At 50.5% G+C, this 18,244-nt stretch overlaps 1 protein-coding gene across 3 annotated transcripts in view; it reads left to right on the forward strand.

Moving 5' to 3' along the window:
- LOC144155837 (uncharacterized) overlaps positions 1-18,244 on the forward strand; it is a 148,097-nt gene that overhangs the window by 103,736 nt on the left and 26,117 nt on the right. The window contains exon 1 of one of the 3 annotated variants that reach the window (XM_077687516.1): positions 12,652-12,801. The exons of the other annotated variants lie outside the window; for them this stretch is intronic. Coding sequence (XP_077543642.1) covers positions 12,757-12,801 — 45 coding nt within the window. The 5' untranslated portion in view covers positions 12,652-12,756. Of the gene's footprint in view, positions 1-12,651; positions 12,802-18,244 lie in introns of those variants that run through there. 3 annotated transcript variants of the gene reach the window in all.

Below are 18,244 nucleotides of genomic sequence, written 5' to 3' on the forward strand. Positions count from 1 at the left end.
ATCCTCGTACCTGCGCTTTTTAAAGGAGCCATGAAGACAAAACACAAGTTTGGTTCATTCAAAAGATTGCCTCGTTAGAATCATACTGACACCACTTTTATTGTAAACTGCGCTCAAATAAGCTATATAATTAGGAAAAAAGGGAATGGTCATGCGACCCACCAGCCCATTTCCCGCAACAGAACCTATGATGTCATGCCAGCCTGCTCTGCGATTTGAGGAGGCCGGCAAAGCAAACGCAAATTAGGCAGAGCTTATAAGCTTGCCGAACGAGCTATTAGCGCCTAAATGTAATTCATATCCATTTTACAGCAGTATGAATTGTGAGGGAAACATCAAAAGTCACGAAAATACACGCCAACATAAAAGTACCGATGCGCACTGCTGTTGGTACTGGGCGCACTATGCTTGTTTTAGCTGCACAGCAGTCCGGCGCTTCGGAGATGTCTTACACGACGATGGCCGATTGGCGTAAGCGACGTTGCCTTACGTGACCCTGTTTGTCAAGCATACCCCAGGTTTCACGATGCGATTACTTTCTACCGTAACAAAAACAAGCTAAGTGTAAACACGGTCAAAAACAAAGCAACGGCGGAGGGTTGCGTATGCTAGCGCCATCTGGGAGGTTTGACGGCAGCAAGGCTGCAGAGCCGAATGGCGACGTGGAAGTTTGTATACGCGCCGTTATGACTTCATTGCAGACGTCACCAAAACACACGATTTGGCGGGAGAATCAATGTTTCAACCAAAATTGATTAATTTCTCATTGAATACGGAATCATTTGCTGCCGCGCAAGCGCTGGGGACGCTGTAAAACACGAAATCTTTCGAATTTTGTCTTCATGGCTCCTTTAAGGGGATACGGCCCGTTCGTCACATGGCGTTCCGTCATAGGCCGGTTCGTAATAGCCCGTTTGGCCACATAGGGTCATTCGCTATAGGCCGGTTCGACAAATAGGAAAGTTCGTCATAGGTGCACAAAACGAATGACCACGTGCTGTTTTTTTGCACACATGTGGGTCTCAGCCCGTACTCTCTTTTCGGCCCGTACCCTCTTGGAAAGTTCAACAAAAAACGCAAGCCAGAGTGGGCAAGTAGGGTGGCCTGGGTTGATCAAAATATCGACAGGAGTTCAACAACCCTAGGCAGAAAAGTGAGGCGGGGACGTAGCCTAATAAAGTTCTTGGGAGAAGGGCTACAAAAAAGAACGTGTTTTCGGTCGGCTTGGGCACCCTCCATGGGAACAGGCCCACCCATCACAGCCGACTGGTCATGCGAAAACTGGTCAGAGACATTTGCTTCCAAGTGGTCCCATAACAGGGAAAGTGGTAGCACCGACCTTCTCGTTCTTGGAAATTTCGTCTGGAAATTTCATTTTGGGCGGATGTCGAACGGGGGGGGGGGGGGGGGTGTTAGGGGCTGACCCTTTCGCAGTTGGTCAGTTGGCCTTCCCTTTTGCTTTTTTTGCAGGTGGTGGTCGAAATTATTTTTTTAGTTTAACACACTGTCTCTTTCTTGTCTTGCTTCTCCTTCCAAAAGAAATGTGACAGACGAGTAGGAAAAGATATAGTACAAAACTTCTGAGCTCCACATTGCTGAAAAAGGATTGCTAGAATCACATAATTTGTGAGAACAACACGTGCAAATTAGTTATAATTACATCTTCTTATCCAGCCACCATTATGCAACATGTACGAAAGATAATGAGTGATGCCTTATCACCACTTATGTCTAAAACACACCGCAAATTTTGTTTTACCGTTCCTGTGACGAACTTTCCTTAGTAACAAAATGCCCTATGCCGAGTGATCATAAATGTGACCAAACAGCCTATTGCGAACCGGCCTATGACGAAACGCCGTGTAACGAACGGGCCTACACCCTTTTTTAAGGGCTGTTTTAAATTGCGCTCATAGAAAACGATCAGCGGTCGTTGTTCTGCGCTTTCTTATAGGCCTCCTGCGCTGCCCAGGGGGCGCTGCGCACGCGGCTTCCGGGCAGTACTTCCGGGTAGTACAAAGCTGCGTGGGTCCCATAGGATCCCGTGTTGACAGAAGCAAAATGAGCTCGACGCTTCCGATTATTTTGCGACGTGGTCACCAGCTCATCCCCGACGCGTCCGATCTATTTCAGCGATCAACTTGGCATTAGGGGAAAAATCTTTGCAGCGCTAAACACGTTTACAGCGCCGACGAAAGTGCCGGGACCGTGACGGCGTCTGCTACTCGCAGGTTCACCGATCGATGGTCGTACGAAGTGAAATTTTAAGTAAAATTTCTAGTTTAAACTAATACTCTAGGTGACAAATATTTTCTCAAAAACATCCGATCAAAAAAGAAGAGTGACGCAACTGGCGATGATCGCGCTTTAAAAGGCCAGCGAGTCCGGCGGACCGCAGGCTCGCCTGCTGCGGTGCGCCGCTCTTTTGCGTACCTGCACACTATGCGTGCACTTTCATTAAACAGTGCTCGTTTGCGTCGCCGTTACGAATACATGGTGCAGCGTTAGCTTGCCGTTTTGTTGCGTGTCTCAGTGGCAAAATGCCGCGACCTGTTTTGCGATTCCGAAATTAGTGGCCGTAAAACAAAATGGTCGGGCGAACTAAGAGGCCGCTCGCTTTCCTTGTTTGCTCTCAGTTTACTTAATTATGCTCTTGCAGCATACATTCCCAGTTCGCACTTAATAGCCTAGAATGAGGGTCAGCAACGGCCGAGTTCCATGCAGCCGACACGGCGGAGGGCTGGATGGCAAATCGGGGGGGGGGGGGGGAGGAGGAGGAGGAGGGGGCTTTCTTTGAATGCAAAGAGAAAAAATTCAGCGAATTCCTAATACTATTTGACAATAATCTGGCGAAGTGTGAAGATTGGGGGGGGGGGGGGGGGGGGCAATTCAACTGGAGGACGCCAATTCCATTTGAAGTCAAAACTGTCGTGTCGGCGAATTCAGATTCGACGACCCCTGCACCAACACAGTCAGTGCACGATCGTATGTAAATATTCGGGGCCCCGCGCCGTGTATGCTGCTGTGTTATGTTATGCTCTGTTATATGTGATGTTATAGAAGTACACATATCTGCAGGCAGCGGGAGTGTGATTTGGTGCGTGTTTTGCGTCCTTTAATAGCACTTAATTTGTTTATTTAATTGGCGCTGTTGCCCCACCTACTCAGTATACATGTACCCTGCCGTTCGTAAATCGTGCGGCGTAAATCGTTACGCAAGAATAATTTAGTTTGCGAAAATACGAAACAAAATTTCCACTCGTTTCAAAGGCGGTGCCAGACCGGCAGTGTCAGCTGAGTCGGCTGCGCAATTCTTGCGTTCGCTTGCATGTTCCCGATGAAGCAACCTTTTGCAGTTACCTCAGGATCTAAGATGAGCAGCGTTCCGTGTTTATGGTACTCGTGAACTTTCCTTTGTCGACCGCACGCAAGAAGAAAAAAACTGTAACTGTCGTCAAACAGTTAAACCACCCGACCTGGCGATACTGTCCCACGCCGCGACCACCGCGACAGCTCGCTCAAAAGAAAGCCGACAAATCGGCTTCTTTTAGCGGATATTATTTTGTTTAGACTCTGCGGCTACTTTAAGGGCTATTTCATACAGTATGCAGTCATTTAAACACGCCACAAAGCGTCACAACCAACTTTCACTCTGGCTTGTAATTGAAAACACATGAAGGGCGACGAGGGTCGTCTGCTTTTGTACTACCCAGAGGCATCGGCCGCTAGGGGCGCTGCATGTCGCCAAAACTCCAGCGCAGGAGGCCTATATACTACCAATCGACGCTAGCTCAGCGTAGGAAATTTCGGGGCTGAAATATTTGGTGCGCGGACGTTTCGGTGCGCGTACGTTTCCGTGCGAGGGCGTTTGGGACTGGCGGTGCTTATCCTAATAGCTCCGTGCACTGATGTTTCGAGCGCGACCGCAGCGCCCCCGGCAATAAACGGGTGTAGGTCTGTTCGAAGTCGCCGCGGTACGGGGCAGAGAATCCGCAGTGGTTGCGAAAAAGTCGGGCTATTAATGCGTATTTCTGCGTACTGCTGGGTCTACGGCTCCCGAAACATTTTCAAAAACGCCGCGAGCAGGCTGCAGAATAAATTTCTTTCGGTTCCCTTGAAATGAAGCTGAAAGGCGACAGCGATGAATCCGCGCAGTGCGACGTGCAATGTAAACAACGCCGATCGACTTCTGGCCATAAACATTTGTTTTGCTGTTTTGTGACTCGGGGATCTTGTTTCTGTGCACGTCCGCCATCAGCTTCGGTGGGGGCCTGTGAGAGCCAGTGCACGGCGAACGCGAACTTCGTCGGGTCAGCAATGCATACACCCCAGCAATCTTCCCTGCATGCATTCTACGGAATGTAAACAGGCCCACTCGTCGCAGCCGACTCGTCATAGGAAAACTGGTCCAAGGGAAACTGGTAAAGCGGGCATCTGGTTCCAGGTGATTTCGTACTAGGGAAAGTGGTAACACCGACCTTCTTCTCCTTGGAAATTTCGTCTCGTAGTTTCATTTTCGGCGGATGTCGAGAAGGGAGGGAGGGAGGGTAAGGGTGAGTTGAGTGGCTTCAACCTGATAACTGTTTCCAGGTTTACCTCTTCGTAGTTCGTGGGTTGGCCTTTCCTTTTGTTTGCAGGGAGTGGTTGAAAATGGCTCTTCGGGTTTAACACAAGTTTCGCTTTCCGTTTCTTAATTTTCTTCCCCTTGAAAAAAAATATTTGTCACACTTTGGGGAGGGGGGCCGACTATTCGGTCCAATCTTCACTTTCGCTGCTTTTGTGATAGCACCCTTTTTGCACGGAAAACATTTTTTTAATTTTTACGTAATCTGCTGAAGGTTCCTCAGACAGCATGGCCGGGTCTAGCAAAAACACAACTTTAGGGTTTGAAGCACTATAGTTCATCTCATAAGCTACATGCAGCACTGTGGAGGCTACATTGTTATCAATAGTGCGCCCACTGAGGGCGCCTAATCCGCCGTGAAGGGGGTCCTGAAAGGACACTCCCTTCTCCCCTCTCGGCAAGTGGCACCGCACGGCCCCGCGCCTTTTGTCGCTTCCTTCGCGGTGAGTTAGGCGGCCTGAGGGGGACAACAATGTAGCCTCCACAGTGCTGCATGTAGCTTGTGAGATGAACATATTATCTAGCTTCAGGAAGTGATACATTCGTGTTTGGGAGTGTTGGCACTGTGTTTAGCACATGGGAGCGCGCACGACAAAAGCGTGGTGGGATATGTGGTGCGGGTTTAGGAGCAGAGGCCCAGAGCCTTCGAACAGCTAACAACAGCACCATGTCCTGTTTAAAAAGAAAGTGTAAGCAGAAAAATGCTTATTAACGTTTGCTAATAAACTGAATTACTGCAACGGTGTATATATAGATCCCAAATGAGCTACTGATGACCATGATCGTTGGTCAGAAGAAATAAAATCCAGAAAATCAAAATATTAAAAACAGAAAATGCAGAACCAAGTCGCAAACATCTACCCAATACAGTGCCGTCACCGGATTACCTAAAAATAAAACTGTAAAATTAAAAATGAAAATGAACAAACAAACACTAATATTTTGACCTCACGCGATTATCTCAACAAAGTACAAAAGAATCAACAAAATACGACGTCTGGTATGGCGTGTTCCTCCAAGGACACCAAGGAAACGGAAGGTAGGTGAATCGAAGGAGGGGTGCGGAAGAATGTTTGCGCAAAAGTAAAGAAGTACTATACGAATTCCTGTTTTTTTTTCACTTGAATATTATTGACCAAAAACGTAAATTATGACGAGACAGGCAAGTGTCCATTTGCCCTGGGTTACGAGTTTCCATAGTGCGAGATGGCCTATGACGAGTTTCCCTATTTGACGAGTTCACCTACGACGAGTTGGCTGTGACGAGTTCACTTGTGACGAGTTCTCCTAGACCCCTACGGAATATAAGGCGGAGCGACAGTTGGCGCTTTTTTCTTTTTGTTACTGAGCATATGCCTTCCCCGGCACCTTAGTATAACTTTTCGCTTATGTTTTAATATTCTATACGTTTGATTTCTCTGGTGTATTACGATGCTCATCGCTGCTTACGTTTTCCTCGTGTACGCGGGGGGGCTCCAGGACTGGAGGCAGCGGCGGCTGCTTCGACGCCGATGTATCGCGACCAACTTCATGCAAATAACATTTCGTTGACTCGGACAGAGGGAACACCGGCGTTAATGTCGGTGCTCAAAGTGGGCAGTAGCTGCCCGATGTTCACGGTTATGAGTTGACGAACCTAGCAACTGCATCAGCATGTTTACACGAGCCGTGGCACCTGGCCTTGTACACGTGCAGCTTGCTTCGACTTTGTGCGGACGTCACCGGCGCCCGCTTGAGAGGGTGTTGCGCCCGCTCGCCGCTCGTGGGGCCGCGCACGTGAAGTGACGTCACGAGTTTTTGGCGAGCGCTGTCGCGTCACTTCTTTTTCCTCTCCTGGAGTGATGTCACGCTGATGTCCATTTGCTGAGTGCCGCTCCGCGCGCTGCTCCGTCGGCGCGATAAATGCGATCCAATTGAACTATGTTCTTCGCATCGCAGGCCGCTCATATTTCAGCCAGGGTATTCTGTTGAGTGAAGGAAGCGAACTGTGCAATTATATTAACGCCGAAAATTGGTGTCAGTGCTCCTTTAAATAAAATGCAGTGATTCGTGAGCCTGGTGTTTACAACAGAACTCACAACCGTTCACTGTACCCGTCTTCAACTAAAAGTCGCAGCCCACACCCGTTATGTGACCAACGGCGCTGCTGGAAACATCTGGCGGCTTGCGTTGGGCTCGCTCGCTCTCCCCCGGACTCGCAGTAAACATCGTTTGCGGTGTGCGTACGTAGCTGGCGAACACATTTTGCGGTTTCCTTATAAAAAAAGTGACAATGTTTCCTATCTATCTGAAACTTAACACGAGCGCGCTGGTTTGAGCAATCACACATCGCACCGTAGCGCATGGACGCTGGCGATGTCAACATCCGTAAAATCCCGCTATAGTGGCCGGTGGTGGCGCTGGTTGTACGGAGTCTATACCCAGTGTTATTCCGTAAACATTTTTTAGGTGCGGAGTACCTTAGGACCGCACAATGTCCGTCCGCGTCCGCGCGCATAGCATTTACAATCGCAAAAAATCACACAAGCACCGGCAGGATTCCAGCCTGTGTCTGGTAGACCAGACAGAGTTAGTGTCAGTCGTCTTGCCTTTGGGCTACGACCATGAGTTAGTACCCGATAGTCAAACGGCTTACCGTAATTACCCGATTCTAACGCGCCCCCGATTCTAACGCGCACCCTATTTTCCTGGCAAAAAAAAAAACGAAAAAACTTGCACTTCCGATTGTAACGCGCACGGAACTTTGTGAGCAAGAAAAACGAATACGAGATAAACGGGCGATTTATTTCTCGAAGTAATCTCACCCATCTCCTTCCTCGTCGCTCTCCGCTGACCACATCTCGTCCTTGGTGCCGTCAAGCGCGTTCGTGATGCGACACTTCATAACGAACGTTCAACCATGATCGATAGGATCGTGGCTCACGCCTCGCACGCCCATCCTGCGAACTTCTCCAGAGGCGCACGCTTCAGCCGACACCTCGTTTTGAACGCGCGAGAGCCGCTGCTGCCATTGCTGTTATCAAGTGCGCAAGTGGAACGATTTGACGATTTGTGTGAACGCCGATAGAAATGCCTGGGCGCCTGTGCTTCCTGCGCCCGAAAAATTGTTGCTGAACGCTTTGGCGCTATCTTGAGATGGCGATGGGCGAGACGAAATTTCCGTTGTTTCGGCAGTTTCGGTTTCGTATCCGATTCTAACGCGCATGAGATCTTTCGACCTATTTTTCCGGAAAAAAAGGTGCGCGTTAGAATCGGGTAATTACGGTACTCCCTCGCCTGTAACGGTGCGGAGTACCTTAGGACCTCCCAATGTCCGTCCGCGTCCATCCGTGCGCACACCAGCGTCAAGCGAAAATCAAGCGAAATTCGATTTGAGCCGTGAGTTGCAGTTTCATTTAAGGAATAATCAAGGTTCAACTCACGGCGCAAATTGAATGACGGTCGGAGCGCAACTTGGATGTCATTTCGAGTCCCCGTACTCCGCACCCTCGCCATCATCCACGGAGTGGAGATGCTGCCATTGTTTAGTCTGCGCAATGAGCTAACGGTAACGCACTAATACACGCATTGAATTCATTTCGTCAGTGATCTTTGATCGATGTATAGGCCGACATTCACTGTGCTCTACGATAGTCAGCTGCTACATGTAGGAATTGCTAGCGCTTCTTTAAGTCTTTCGATTAAGCTTTAGCAAAAAAGACCTTAGTGCAGGGGCTGGTCCAAGTGTTTTAGGGATTATAAAATTGGTGTTTCATGCTCCTCTGCTCTCACTTAATCTGATCTAACCTTGCTGGGTGCCAGCCTTCTCGCAATTCGTCTATCTGCATCCGTCCTTGCACTGAACGATGTTTCGCTTAGAGTCGCTCATAATGCCTGCTTTCTTTTGCGGTGATTCTCCATCAACAGACGAAAGAAAAACAAAATGTAGCGGGCAAAGTGACTGGCATTCAGAAGACGTTTCCTTAATAATAGGTACTGACGGGAGGATAATTGTATGAAAGCAAAAGAGTCACACCATTTTCAAAAATGACGAAATAACTTCTGTCTGAATCTGCATTTGAGCTACATGTGCAAGACAGGTGTTAGAACCACTTGCCACCTTAATGCCGGAAAGTATACGCGTGTGTTCAAAAAATGGTAACAACCTGCCTTCTCCCGCAAGGGCAATAAATGTTGAAAAGCTCCTCCCGTAATAACAGGCCTGAATTTATGCGCCACAGCGGGTATCCATTATAAACCGTGTCATAGGGAGGAGCCGCAGACTAACTTCGACCACCTGGAATTCAGTAACCTACACAGAATTTCGTACGCATGGATGCTTGCCTTTCTCCTCGATTGAAACAAGAGCCGTCGCCGACTGGACACTGTTCAGAAGCAAAATTCCGTACCACGGAGCCGCAGCGGCTGGTGCAAGAATGCCCCGTGGCTACAGTTCGTCAAAATGTATTATTACCAAGAAGCCGCAAACGATTAATCATCTCGAATACGTGCGCGGTGTTTGAAATTGAAAAAAAAAAAAATTAAGGCCGTCAAAAGTAGGTATTAAATATTTCGCACGTATTCCCAAGGTGAAGGTCAAGAATCCACGAGCTCGAAATTTGCATTCGCACGCATTCACGCACACGCAAAATACCAAGCCACAAAATAAAGAAAACCCATCTTTTTCCTAAACAAAAATTGTATATCTTTACTATTACAAGAATGTAAAACACAAGGAACGCTATGCACCTATGCGATATGCGTACAATGTCCCGGCCTGCACCGAAACGTTCGTGATGCGAAATGTTCTTGAACGGAATTGTCCTTCAACAGAAACATTCATGCACCCAATTATCCGTGCACTGAAACTTTTAAGATCTGTGGCAAGGAAAATCACCAGCTACCTATCGGGAGCGCTCGTATAGGACAAAAGCTGCGGCACATTATTGCGCGCTAGCTGAGCTTGACCGCGCCGCGTATCGTCATCAATCCTTTGTGGTGCATTCAGCCTTGGCATTTGGTATGCTGGTGACGAATTTCGGCGATGCTGGTGGCAGGTTCCTCCTCGGCCATCGAAGTGCGTGCGCGGCTCAAAGGTGCGCGGGGCGGTACGGCACGCTGGAGGAATCTCGGCAGCGCCGCCGAGCGCCGCCTGTTTGCCGGCTACTTTCTTTTTCGGGCCGCCGGTGGCTTTGCACGCGGAGGACGACAGCAAGAGAATGAAAGGGGAAATCTGGACAGCTTGATGTTAATCATCTCGCTGTCGTGCTAAGCCCTGCGAGGTTCCAGGAGGAAGTGACCGGATTTGTATACAGGGCGCGCATCAATCAAACGCCTCCCGCCGCCTTAAATCTGCTCCTCTTGCGGCCCCTGCGAACAAACACCGTAGTACCGGACTGCGCGCCGGATTTGACGTCGCAAATAACTCACTGCCCGAGCTCCGAGCCACCACGCCAGTGGCGTACACGTGTAGCTTGCATGCTCTTCGGTCAGCTCCGTGGGCCGCCGCTCCTCTCCCAAGGCGGCGGAGGAGGACAGCCCGGGTTTTCCTATTTGTGCACAAATCCGGGTTTTTGCTCGTCCGGACTGTGGCGGCCGTCCTGCCGCGTACACGAGACAGCCTCGGCTACTTTGTGAGGCTTCGATCGTGTAAGTAAGCGTGTGCAGGGGAGTGCCGACAGACCGTCCTTGAGTGTCCAGTCATGCGTGTGCTGGATGGACTTCCTCAACCCGCGTGCTTACATGGTCGGGTAGGATCACCCAAGCACGGCGGCGTCCTGCGAGTTCTTTCTTTCTCTTCATGACTGCTGATCACCCGGTCCACTCGCATCGCGCACACAGTTACTGTGGGGCGCGAACAGAAGAAAAAAAAAATCGCCCATAATCTGCGCAACAGTTGCAAAGGCAACGGTTCTACAAATTAATGTTCTGTTAATCTAGTTTTATCCCCCCCCCCCCTCCCCGATTGCGTGAGCATTGTCGGACTAAAAAGTCGGTGCTGCAAATAGCCTTAAGCGTAGCACTGTGAAAAGTAGTAGCTTGCTTCTTGAGAGTCCACAAGGCCTCAGCAGTTTAGTTTAAGACTGCAGCGACCAAACGGACGTTCTACGACTCATTTTTTAAAGTTTTCCGGAAAAGTAATACCAGTCTGCTTACACTGCGGCGCGTTCCAGTGCTTATCAACGCTACTTTTTCTTGTATCTGTTCGCCTTCACTCTGTATCTACTCAGTATGACCTACAAAATCGCCCAGCAGTACACTTTGTTAACGCCAAGGCTTGGCCACACTTTGACAGTACCTTCTTCGACTTAAGGCGACAAAATTCCATACTTCGCAGTCACACCTTATAACTGAGGCTCGAAATACACGCGAGAAAAGAACAGTGGGGCTACCTGACACGAATTCGGCTTGCCGGGGTTGTCCCCTGTTTGTGCGCCCAGCGGCGAGAGCATTTGAACCCGCGAGAAGAATCTTTTATAGGCACGGCGGGACTGCGGGTCTTGATTCGGAGCCCTCGGCGTAGCTCGTCGTAGCTCGCCGTTCGCTTCATTTCAGCCTCGGGTCTCCCACTGCGCTTTTGGCTTAAGTCCTGTTTTTGGCCCACTTCCTCCTTCGTTCCGCGAGGTCTATACCTGTATTTATTTCACATCAAACTTGCACATCAACCTCAGTTTCACGTATTTCGGCCGCTCCATACGGATGGTTGTGTCGTATGAAGGGAGACGAGCCCTGTGTTGCCTTTTTCCGGTGCCTTCACTTCCACAAGTACATATTAGCAGTTTCAGTGAGCCCAAGGTTACTAAGAAAGACTGCATTGTACGAGCCGGGGCGTGTGCGGAATATCTTCCACCCGCGCATCCAGTTGCGTGCATGTGAACGCCTTCGACGAACAGGATTTCCTTTACAACAAGCCGGGCGAGTGCATCGCCATTGAGAGGGTATGAAAACTGCACCACAGCAGCAGCACGCGAACACTGTTATTTACTTTACACAATCTTGTGCAAACACGAAGCATGGGCGGAATGGAGCGCGAAGGAATGCCGGCGGTATTTGGTACAGACAATACGGGACTGCGATTAATTTCGCCCTCACTGCCGCCGGTGCTGGGGACATGCATGAAGGGAGGCCGTTTTGTCTTTGCGGCCCACGTGTCGCCAGGATGCCGAAACGGAACGAGGGAGCCTTGCGACGCTTGCATTCCAGCCAGCGGCCGTCCCACTGGTATCCCCCACAATCGGCGGCGCCCACAGAAATCGAGAGGCGGCTCGCACATCCAGAAAAATGCGGCTCCGTTGTTCCTCGGAATATGCGACCCGGCAGCATCGGGCGAATCGGGCGTGGGCGCCGACTGAGGCCACCTTGACACAGCCGCCCCCAAGACTCCGGAGACCCGCGCCAAACGGGTGTCCCGGCCCCTGCTGCCGCCAACAGAAGGGCCCCGCGAGATACGATCTCGGATGCGTCGCTCATTCATGCTCGGCACGTGATCGGAATGTCGAGCGAGCCTTCGTCACCCAAGGAGAAAGTGAAGCCTGCGCGCGCATTTCGCACGCCCCGCACGGCGCCGCGGGCTGGAGGCGGCACCTCTGTTTCCCGGCGGCGAGAAATACGGCAGAGCTTGCTGACGAGCGCGTCTCGTTACTTCGCCTATCTTTGAACCGACCCGTTGTTCGCGCGGCCGCACAAAGCACCAAAGTAACCCCATTTGCTGCCGTACTTGGGTTTTGATTGAACTGGTCTCTTGACCACCGAGGGAGCAGTTCTTGGCTTGGAGAACACGTCCTTGCAGTACAAATTGCGAGATAATATATTTAGCATGTTCGCCTTTTCAGCCATCTTGTCGCTGCATGTGGTGAGTCGGCGGTTCCAGCGGCTGTGACAAGCAATGGCTTCTGTATCTCATGAGCCAGGGCCACGCGCAGAATGGTCGATGGCTCAAAGGTGTACCCTTGGCCCTTCTATCAGTAGATCAGCGACGCTCAGCCTTTCGCCTGTAGCGGCGTCCTTGCTTTTTTTGTTGTTGTTTCACGTATTCGTCTCCCACGTTACTAAGTGACTGTGCGTTGTAACAAGAATTAAATGCCCTCCAGCAGGCTGATGCAACAACGCCAAGTAACGGGTGCGAAGTACAGCGCACTGAATCAGTGACTGACATGGGCGTCCACAGAACTTTCTGCAAGAAGAGCACATGTCCACAGGTAGGACCTTGGGGGGGGGGGGGGGGGGATTTCGTGCCCCCTCCCTCCGAAAGCCCATTGTGACTGGGGCGTTTCCGCAACGCGGACGATACTCCTATATCTATATACCAATATAAGATAAGAAGTGAACCGCTAAATTCCGCAATATGACCTTTTTTTAAAACTTATGCATCAATAGCTGCAGCTTCCCCTCCGAAACTGGGCGCCCTCACCTCCAGAGGCGCTGACGGTTGGCAAACTTGATGGGCCAGTCTGCGCATGCCGTATGGACGCATGCAAACTAAAGCAACTCGAGTGCTGGAAGTTTAAGCGATGACGTCCGATTAATCATGGCAGCAGCATCGTATCTGACGGAAACAACGAGAAAGAAGCGAGTTTCACCAGACTTAAATACGTTCTACAAAAATAAAGTGCTCCGTATATAGGCTAGGCATAGCGCGTCTTCCTCCTCTTAACCGACCACAGCTGCTTGAAGCGTTCGTTATAGAGCCACCACATAAGCGTAGCTTATCTAATGGCTCACCTCAATGCATTGAGAGTGCGCGGTGTTTAATGCGGCGGCCCGGCGGGCGCAGCCCCTTCGGCGGCGTCGGCGTGTTGCTGCCGTCAGGGCCTGTCCGCACTGTTGTATCCGCGCGTCAGCGTGGGACACGGCGGGCCCCGACGGCACCCGAACCGAGCCGGTCGTTCGAGTTTGTCATCGGACTGGCGCTGCACGGCGTTGTCCAGCGTGCACAGCGAGGCGCCTCGCTTGTCTCCACGGCCGAAAGGAGTGGCTCGGCCTTCCGGTCGTGCCCAGAGGAATGGCGGGAGGCGCTTAGCCGGCGTGACGATCTTTTTTCCATCGGATCAGACGAGCGGCACGCGTGGGAGGCCTTGGCCCAGCGGCACACAGGGCCACGCTTATCCTCGACGCGTTGGGCTTTTGTACTCGCAGCCCTCGTGGACGCTAAACCCTCAACTTGTTCTTTCTTCGATCAGGCCTGTCAAAAAGTGAAGAAAAGCTCGGGTGTGCGAAAGAACACTGGCCGTGATGGTTGCCGTGGAGTACCGCCTCTGGTAGTATGTTGCCCAGAGCAGCCTGCAAAGCGCACTTCTTGGACAGGCAGGCCAAATTTGCCCAGCAAGACGTAACGAGCTCGGGTCAGAGAGGATAATTCGCACCCCGACTTCCTTCCTCCTGCTCGCTGGTGTCGTCTGAGTGTCGCCGGTCAGAAAACCGCCCTCCTTCCGCTCACTCCATTTTTCTGCACTGCGAGTGGGAGGCGGCTTGTTCAACCAGCACGCCTGACTGCCGTCGCTGCATGGGCTTCCGCTTTGCGGACCACTGGCTGCAAACATCGGCAGCTTTCTAGCGCCTCAGGTGTGTGAGCGTATGTGTTATTTTTATATGCGTGTGCTTCGCATTCCTTTTATTTTACTGCCAAGCAGTTTGTCTCACGTCCCAGTTTTCATTGCGGTGAAGCCGCTTTACTCGGCGCCGCTGCCGCGCTCCTCCTTGCCAACCCCAACCTTCTTTCACAACTGATATTCTTCCTGCCACCACCGATGCATCTTTCAAAAGTTGCGCCATGTGCTGACAGCGGCGGTAGCGCCGTTATCAAGGTGATGTGGGAGAGGCAACAGAAGAGCGAATGCCCGTCAACATTGTCGAAAGCCGCCGCCACCGCCGTTGCATCGCCCAGTAGCTCCGAGTCATTCCACTTGAAGAGCAGCTTACCCGGCTGGAACGCCGGAGTGAGCCCATAATTTTTCTTCAGCTTTAAATGCTTTCCGAGCGACATTTTCGCCGGTGTATATCACGGCTAAGTATGCGCCCATGCACCGGTGGCCGGACTATGCGTGCACGTGTTAGGGGTGGAAGAATGGACGTGCACAGACAGCTGGCCTTCGTGCCGCTACCGATGACATGCCCGTTGTGCTGGTGGGAGATACAAACGTGAAAATGTCACGGGTTTTTTTTTTGTCAGCTGTCCTCCGTAATCGAGTGGTCTGGGTCGGGATTGTGTTATTAATAGAAGATGCCTACGGCGGGGGCAACAAACGGACAATCGTTTTTCTGCTAGAATAAAGCTCGATGCCTTCCATGTTTACCTCGCTACAGGACGGACGCATGTCGTTCGCTTGGAGGAAGAAAAGCTGGAATTAAAGAAGCGTTTGCCTTAACAGAAGCGCGAATTGGCGCGAAAACAACAACCGAAAACAGCGGCTGCCACCGTTGCCCCCGCAAGTTCCACCTCGTCGAGTAGCTGCGACTCCCTCCTGGATTAACAGCAACTTGCCCGCTTGGAACACCAGCGTGAGGCAATATTGCTTGTTGAGCTCAGAGGGCTTTCAGAGTGACATTTTCGACGGTGTATTTCTCCTCCTAATCACGCGCACATAACCGTTTCCTGGTGGTATATGCGTGCACAGGTTGGGGTTGAAGGAAGGAGCGGGGCGCGGACGCCCAGCTGTAGGTCTTCTGCCCTTACTGATGACATGTCCGCTGAGCTGGCGGGGGCTGTAAACGTGGAAATTAAACGGCCCATTGCGACCTGCCCGGTGTCCTCAGTGGTCGAGCAGATTGGGTTGGTACGTGTGTTAGACAAACAGTAACATGCCTACTGAGCGGCAGGGAGACAGACAGCTACATCTTTCCAAGTTTCAGACCAAGTTTCATTTCCTTCTAAGTCCTCCCAAGTTTCATTCAGCTAATTGATTGTTGATTGATTGAGGTTTAACGCGCCGACGATACACAGACGATGAGGCGCGTGGTAGTGGAGGGCTCCGGAATAGTTTGGACCACCTGGGGATCTTTAACGCGTGCCGAAATTTCGAACACACCGGCGTTTTCGCTTTTCGCCTCCATCAGAAAAGTGGCCAACCCGGCCGGGTATCGAACCCGCGTCCTTGGGCTCAGCAGCACAACGCCCCGCCCCATTCAGCTAATTTGCTACGAAGTATGCTCAGTCGCAAATTACAAATAAACCTGGTTTGTTTCGTGCACTCCGTAGACTGCGTCCAGCTTCGCAGGTCATCCTTTTTCACACAATGGAAGAGCACTACTTTTTTTTTTTTTTTACGCTGTACTCATCTCGCTTTAAAACAGCTACCACGTGTACCAAAGCATGATCACTCTATTTGAGCGTTCAGAAACTTCACTGCGCTCGCAAAGTATTGCTTTGCTGGCGGCCTGGATTGGTCACTCGGGTGCATTGTGGTGAAGTTGGAACCACGCCATTGCCATACAGTAGGGGTGGAATGGAAGGTAGCGAAGCAACTTGAGGTGAAGTGGTCATTCGTTTGCGTGTGTATAAATGCCTTGTATGTGTTTTACCTATTAATTCGAAAGATAAATGAGCCTCAGAACGTTTTTCTTTGCTATTATTCTAGTTTAGCTGGGCTGCTTGCCGCGCCCGCCTGCCTCGTGCTAATTAAGCGCCCCATCGTTTATGGCCGGTGTAGTAAGTGCTGCGATTTTGATGCTTCGCGTCCCCTGTTGACTAAAGAGATGTTTAGTTTTTCAGCGCTTGCGAAATATTACGCCACTAAACTCCTGAACCTTCAGCAGCGTGACGTTTCCCGCATTTTAGAAAACTGCTGCACTTCAGTAGCATTGTTGATGCTGGCAAATTTCCGAACTGCGGGAAAGTGAATTACGGCAGCAACAGTAAAGTGCGCCAGAATTTACGTTCGGGCTGATGGGGCATGATCTGCTTGTTGAGCTAAAAAATTTAGCGCGTGCAAACAGCTGCGATGGGCCGTTTCCCGCATTCACATTATTTCTCCCACTGTAGCTTTTCTTTCTCGCAATTCTCACCGCTGTACGTGCGAATATGGTTAATGCGGCAGTACAGTGTACGCTTTATTATGACTAGTGTTGAACGTGCAATATGGGGAGGCGGAATTAGTACTGGTTTTAGGTTGTCCTCAAGCAACCTGCGGGTTTGCCTGAGACCTTCATGTGACCATGTCCCTGGAAGCGTGTCTTACCTGACACCTCCTACGCCGTTGGGGAAAGCCACCCGTGCGGCTTCTAGTTTGTTCCTGTTCACTGTGGTATTCAGTGTCTCGCTTTACTCTTTGCTGTACTTCTGCTGTTTTCTTCTATTTTAGCTAATGTAAATTTTGTTATTGCCTCCACAGTCTGGCTCGCTTTTGGCGAAAATGGTTGCAAGTACAAGAGTTACGGCCTTTTGATTAACATACAGTTTGGCGGCACGAGCGCTGGAAAATTTTTGTCCTTGCTTGGCGCGGCATACAAGCGGATATCACCCAACCCTACCAGCAGATGAGAAAACTAATACTTTTGCCGCTGTGAGGTGCAGTTTTCAGAAGTAAAGATTCCAGACGATAGAAAAAGGTCCTACCGGTACCACGATCAACGCTTGCTTCCTTTATTAAAACCAGAATGCTGCCGCACTTACATGAGTGCGGTATGTATATACATAAATCTTGATGAATGTAATCAATTAGCATCTTATGGATTGTGTGTGGTCTTGCAAGGCAGTCGCCGGCACTTTTTCCGGTGTCCGAGACAGACCGTTTCTGGGAGCTATAGTAAAGCTGGCTTTTCCGCCCAGCGCACCCGTAGGCACGTAAAACAGGCCTGATGCACGCAGCCCAGCGTGCGTAGCGCATTGTAACACGCAGCGAAAGTGTGTGCGTGCGTGTCTTTCGCGCAGTTTCTGTCTCGAACGTTGTTCAGACTGCCAATGTGCTGTCACGACGTGACTTTGAGAGAAGGGCTCTGCGGGGAAACTGAGCACCATTGCAGGGGCTCTCTTGGGACGTCCAAGCTAGGGACCTTTTTGTAAGCGATGCAAGGCTGGTATCGTTCTCGTTCTCATTCACTGTAAAACAAAACAGTTAAAGCGTTGCAGTCGGTCTGCAGGTTCAAACATCTGAAAATTTGGTTACCTCGCTCCACATATTCCCTGCAGCTGCGGAAAGGGATCGCTCAGGTGCAGCGTGGAATTCGAGCGGACGCGTGCACCTCACGTATAGGCGGGCGAAAAGACTTTTTTATATGGTTTCCGCTAGACTGGGCTTTCATGCATTGATTTTTTTTTTTTTTTACGTTCCGAAACATTCTGAAGCTCCTTTTGAGCGAATGATATGGAAGCGAATTTGCACAGCGGCCCCGTAGACCGAAATGCTGCTTTAATTCCTCGTAACTGGTATCTTTTACCTTACGGGCTGCAAAGAGGCGAAGAAGGTGAAAAAAAAAAAAAAAAAAAAGGACCACGTCTCCACTGCCGTCGTAATTTTTCGCTTCCGCGGTTTCTTGTAGGACCTGCTCGCGTGAAGAGACCTAAAAACGTCTTTTTTAGTACCCTGCAGGGTACTAAAAAAGGGTACAGATGCAAAATTTTTTCAAGCCGTAGCTTGAAAAAACATTGCATCTGTTGAAGCGGCTCGCATGTTAGTGGAGTAATTTGCCTCTGAGTCTCGTTACGCC

Source organism: Haemaphysalis longicornis, unplaced genomic scaffold (assembly GCF_048455015.1).
Source record: "Haemaphysalis longicornis isolate Haplotype H1 unplaced genomic scaffold, Haemaphysalis longicornis Haplotype H1 scaffold_1, whole genome shotgun sequence".
In the NCBI taxonomy this organism is placed as follows: domain Eukaryota; kingdom Metazoa; phylum Arthropoda; class Arachnida; order Ixodida; family Ixodidae; genus Haemaphysalis; species Haemaphysalis longicornis.